The sequence below is a fragment of the Ranitomeya variabilis genome, chromosome 2 (assembly GCF_051348905.1).
Source record: "Ranitomeya variabilis isolate aRanVar5 chromosome 2, aRanVar5.hap1, whole genome shotgun sequence".
Lineage (NCBI taxonomy): Eukaryota > Metazoa > Chordata > Amphibia > Anura > Dendrobatidae > Ranitomeya > Ranitomeya variabilis.
The window spans coordinates 614,937,999-614,943,660 of record NC_135233.1 but is presented as its reverse complement, the minus strand read 5'-3'; the positions used below and the strand labels follow the sequence as shown (position 1 = coordinate 614,943,660).

The 5,662-nt window shown below is 46.0% G+C and overlaps 1 protein-coding gene across 1 annotated transcript in view; it reads right to left on the bottom strand.

The window, feature by feature from the left end:
• Positions 1–3,371: 3,371 nt before the first annotated feature.
• LONP2 (lon peptidase 2, peroxisomal) overlaps positions 3,372–5,662 on the bottom strand; it is a 41,066-nt gene continuing 38,775 nt past the window's right edge. Inside the window, exons 13-15 of the mRNA XM_077288755.1 lie at positions 4,857–5,064; positions 4,516–4,706; positions 3,372–4,393 (exon numbers count right to left, since the gene is read on the bottom strand). Coding sequence (XP_077144870.1) covers positions 4,175–4,393; positions 4,516–4,706; positions 4,857–5,064 — 618 coding nt within the window. The 3' untranslated portion in view covers positions 3,372–4,174. The remainder of the gene's footprint in view (positions 4,394–4,515; positions 4,707–4,856; positions 5,065–5,662) is intronic.

The following is a 5,662-nucleotide window of genomic DNA, read 5'->3' as shown; positions in this document are numbered from 1 at the left end:
TACTTTGTGCTGCACTTCTTGAGCTTGGCGCTTCTACTTGATTTCTAAGGCTGGCAATTTCTTGTTTTTTTTTCAAAAATGGTGTCTTTTAATTGGGGTACAAGATTTGCTTTAAAGGGAACCTGTCACATCATTTGTAGCATCTAAAGTGTTCCCGGAGTGTTTAGTGATGCAATGTGGAATCTTTATCAAAAAGTACTTAAGTATCAGCTAGAAGAGTATAACCCCTATATAAAACATAACTTTTACTAATGATATTTAAAATTGAACAAACAAATAAACACAGGTGCTCACGTCGATAACAGTGCAGATAAAAAACTGGTTTTGTCTCACCAATTGCAGACTGGAGTACCACATAGATGAATAAGGGTCCCCGGGAGGGTCCAGCAAGAAAGATGAATGGAGCAATGTGTAAAGGGGTGGGGAACCGTTGCCTACTCCCCTGTCGTGCCCCAGCATTGACTCCTGTCCTTACAAGGACAGGCCCAGATGAGCCCTATACTGGACACCCCCCACCAAATATGTTTAGAAAGTAACGCCTCCCAACGCGTTTCTTCTCCAATCGCAGAGATTCATCAGGGGAGTTCCAAAAGTCCGTGAGCTAAATTTTGCTCAGGTATGTAATCTTGAGGAAAACAGCAGTGGCTATGTGTCCTCTGGTATCAAAGAAGTTTCTGTGTGGCCGTCTGCCACAACCGGTGAGTGAGACACTGACCGGTTGTGGCAGACGGCCACACAGAAACTTCTTTGATACCAGAGGACACATAGCCACTGCTGTTTTCCTCAAGATTACATACCTGAGCAAAATTTAGCTCACGGACTTTTGGAACTCCCCTGATGAATCTCTGCGATTGGAGAAGAAACGCGTTGGGAGGCGTTACTTTCTAAACATATTTGGTGGGGGGTGTCCAGTATAGGGCTCATCTGGGCCTGTCCTTGTAAGGACAGGAGTCAATGCTGGGGCACGACAGGGGAGTAGGCAACGGTTCCCCACCCCTTTACACATTGCTCCATTCATCTCTTTCTTGCTGGACCCTCCCGGGGACCCTTATTCATCTATGTGGTACTCCAGTCTGCAATTGGTGAGACAAAACCAGTTTTTTATCTGCACTGTTATCGACGTGAGCACCTGTGTTTATTATTTTTGTTCAATTTTAAATATCATTAGTAAAAGTTATGTTTTATATAGGGGTTATACTCTTCTAGCTGATACTTACTGTTCTCCCTAAGAGTTGTGCAACAGCTTGGCCGCTCCAAGCTGCAGCTGCATTTCAAAAAGTACTTAAGGATTACAGCGGTAAATTTAAAGGAAAAATGTTAGTGATGCACATTGCATTGGGGACAGTTTAGACCAGTGTTCCCCAACTCCGGTCCTCAAGAGCCACCAACAGGTCATGTTTTCAGGATTTCCTTAGTATTGCCCAGGTGATAATTGCATCACCTGGCCAGGCAAGAATTCCATCACCTGTGCAATGCTAAGGAAATCCTGAAAACATGACCTGTTGGTGGCTCTTGAGGACCGGAGTTGGGGAGCACTGCTTTAGACTCTACAAATGATGTGACAAGTTCCCTTTAAATTCTGCAATTGCTCACATTACAGAATATACATTATAGTTTTTTTTTCTTTGTAGATCTTTCAAAGCAAAGTAAAAATGTGGACTTGCTGCAGCCACCACTAGGGGGAGCTCTCTGCATACTGTGGATACAAACAGCACACAGCAACCCCTAGTGGTGGCCGCAGGCAGTCAGAATGTGATTTATGTCCATGTAGAGGGGATGTGGTGTGCTGACCTCAATATTGATGTTTTTTTCTTAATCTGGAAACGTGGTGATGACAGATATGAGATCACTTAGGTTCTGTCTGTGTGTTCGGACCAAATTCGCTTTGCAGTAATTAGAACGGTTTTCTTTGTTTCCATGGACTAGGATCCGCCCTTCCTGGATGTTAGAATGTTTTCCTGTATTGTGGTGGGGGTTGTAGCGGTCCGTGCAGAGCAGTGAAATACACGAGACCTTGCACTTCTTCTTTCGGCAGTGATGTGAGATGTCCACTCTCTCTAGTCTCTGCCCTCAAGATGGAGGAATAACACTTGTTTTGAAAACCTTTTAAGGCCTGGCTCATTGCTGGATCCCTGGCAGGGTGTGCATGCTCGACCTCCACTTCATTAATTGTTTATGGGACTGCTTGAAATTATCGCTGCTCCATAGACAGTGAATGGAGTGGAGGCTGAGCCCGTGCACTTCTGCTCCACTAAGGCCTGATTGCGGTATCAGTAACTTACACCCTCTCCAATGGATAAGGATAACCCCTTTGTGTGTACTTAATCTGTTTACTAATATAGGAGATAATCGGTTTGCTTTAGATTTTCTACTTTAGGTGTTCTCCAGAACTAGAAAAGATTCTATGGAAGAAAGCATTTTACTCCAATGCAGCTCAGCTGCACTACCAGACATGGCCCGTGGATCACAGAGGTGCAGTTTAATGGAAGAAAGCAGTCGTCTTACTAGTTACGGATGTTTCATTTTGGTTGACAACTGGATTGTGTATTGTTCACTAAGTCCTGTGCTGATGTCACCTGCACCAGTCAGCTGTCTGCAGGAGCCACTGACTGACAGGCAGGACATCATCGCTTCTGCTCTGCCTGAGATCAGGACAGCAGATCCTTTTTTTTTTTGCCATGTTCACATCTCGGGTGGAATAATGCACCTACTTTTGCTCACGAGGAAGACACTTCAGAGTAAATAAAATTGTTTCCTAATAACTTTTTTTTTTTCTTTCAACTGCTTGGGGTCTTTAAAAACCTGAAGTGGTTAAGACCGAACATGTATGTGCAGTAAGTTGTTTTACATAACAATACATGTGCTCTTTTGAATGTTTAGGGCTTTTTGGAGCAGAATATCCCTCAAAAAGACAGTGTGCACATAGCCCAAGATGTAGTGATGCAGATTTAGAGACTGGTTCACACTGGGAGGTTGTGGGTGCAAGTCCCGGCCTTACTACGAGTTTCCTGACCTGTGTGCTGGCGTTTGTTTGGATTGTTGCAATCAGGCCGGTACAGTTGTCCACATTCACATGTCTGTGGATTTATTACTTATGATGGGACTGTGCTGCTTTCTTTCAGCCTGAGTAATTCTGGGCGAGATCACCCAATAACATCTGTCTGGGGTATATGGAGTGGCAGCTACGATGGCCGGCACACAACGAGCACTTACTACCCGTTTATCATTTTAAAGCCTTTCTGGAAGTCGCTGCCATCTCATGTATGATATTTAAAGGAAGGCCTAGTCCAAACACAGAGTGTGAAAATGGTGAGAAAGTCACAAGGCGCTTTATGAAGTGGAAAATGTGAACATAAAAATAATGCCTGAAAAACATTTCCTGTTTATTTTAAAGCAGACCCACTCAAAAAACAAAACCCCCATGAACATACCCAGGCTATGGGGATTGCAGATTACATTTTACTATGTAGATAAATTGCATACATGTAATAAGGCAACAACCTGCAGCTACCTTGTGTCCAGTAGCTACGCACATCACAGATCCACATATAATTATTCAATAATTACCATTAGATCAGACTCCTTGTATAAAGTGCTGCCCCCTCCTGTCAGATCTGATCAGTAGTAGTGTAAGTCTACAGGGTATCATTTAATTTCTGCTCTCATTCACTTCAACAAGAGCAGAGCTGTCTTGTTCTTGCTGCCTATGCCCCTGTAGAAAAATGTGCTAAATAATAGCGACATCCACACCCCCACATTGATTATCCATCATCAATATCGTACCTAAGTAAAAGTTTAACTTATTGGGTACTAAGTAAACTAACCTAGCATCCAGCTGAAACGGATTATGTTGTTCTCACCAAGAGCAGCTACTTGCAATCTCTTCAGTGTCCTTTCCAGCTGGAGGTCAGGTACAGCTCTAATGTTACATCCCTACTAAACATGAGCAAATATCGTCAGATTCCGCCTTAGTCGGTAAACTCTATTAGTGAGCTGAATAACTGCAGCGGGAACCGGATACCTGGAGCGCTCCTGATAATCAGGTGTCCGGCGATGCATGTGTCACGGCTGTGTGACAGCGCTCCACATATACAGGTTCCTGCTGCAGCTAATCGGAGCAAGCTGAATAAGTGCCAGGTACTCTCTCCCTGCCATGACTACAGGTGTAAAGTCTTCACAGTTTGCTGTTGAGGAGCTCTTGGCCTCTCTTAAAAAATCCCCCATCAAACGCGGCGTTCAGAACATCCTCCAGCGTTCCCACCAGGATGAAAGTCAGATCCCGTCTCACGTTTACAGGGATCTCCTCCAGATCCTTTTCATTCCTCTGAGGGATGATCACGCGCTTCAGCTTGGCCCGGTGAGCCGCCAGCACCTTGTCCTTGATGCCTCCGACCTACACAAAAGATGGAGAATAAGTGCACGTATACGGCTATATCTTGTGCTCCTGTTGCAGTACTACAACTTTCAGCATGTGTGGTTCTACAACAATAGTATATATTTTTTGGGGCCACTTACAGGGAGCACCAGGCCCCGCAGGGTGATCTCTCCGGTCATGGCCACATCGGAGCTCACCAGGCGGCCGCTGAAGAGAGAAGCGAGGCAGGTGACGATGGCGACTCCCGCAGATGGGCCATCCTTGGTGACGGCGCCGGCCGGGAAGTGCAGATGGATGTCGTTGCTGTCGAGTAGATCGAAGCTGCCCGATGCTGGAGGAGAGGAGACGACAGCTGAGCAACAACTTACATGGCGGCGGCTGCTGGCAGTTGTAGATGCATCACAAGTTGCGGACAATTATTATACTCAATGCATGAGGAACAGAGGAGCCGTATATACGTAATGACGCGTATGGCATTTACCGTTGCACAGCTGATACTTCTTTGCGTTGCTGCGCAGCCAGCTGATGGCCAAGTGTGCCGATTCTTTCATGACGTCGCCCAGCTGACCGGTCAGCGTTAACTGCCCTTCTCCATCCATACGACTGGCCTCGACGAACATGATCTCCCCTCCAAGCGGGGTCCATGCCAAGCCGATGGCTACGCCTGGCTGGTTTAGTCTCTCGAATACCTAAAATGAAAGAAACTGTCAATATAGCGGCACCGCCGAATCTGACTAATGGTTACCGGCTCCTCTGCCACCGCCTGTAATTGTCCTTGTACTCAAAAGCTTTCTTGCAAATGTTCTCAGTCCCCAAAATAGCTGCACTTTGTCTGCAGCAAACGGGAAGAGCTGCCAGGGCCGGCAATGTCAAATCCTTCCCCGAAGCACATCCTGTTCAGCCGATTGGCCAACTAAGTAACTGAGCACAAGAAGAAACCTCCCAGTGATGGACAAGACCACCAAGAACCCTCTATCAGTCCTGGTGGAACTAGAAATCCAACCAGCCATTGCTTTAGTTTCTGCCACCCTATTAGACCCAGAACATCGCTGCACCACCTCTTGTACGAAAAGGGTCGAGACATTGATGGCGCAATTCTGTCATTAATGTGACCCCATTTTTCTGTCCTGATTTCTCCCCTTTTTCTGGTGCATTTCTCACGGTCCCCCACAATCATTCCATAAATAAAGACAACATAAAACTGTCCAGGGTGCAGATCGGCGGTGTAAGCGGATGTCACAGCCTGATACGTAGCGCGGTCGCGTCAATTCATCCCCCACCGCTGTA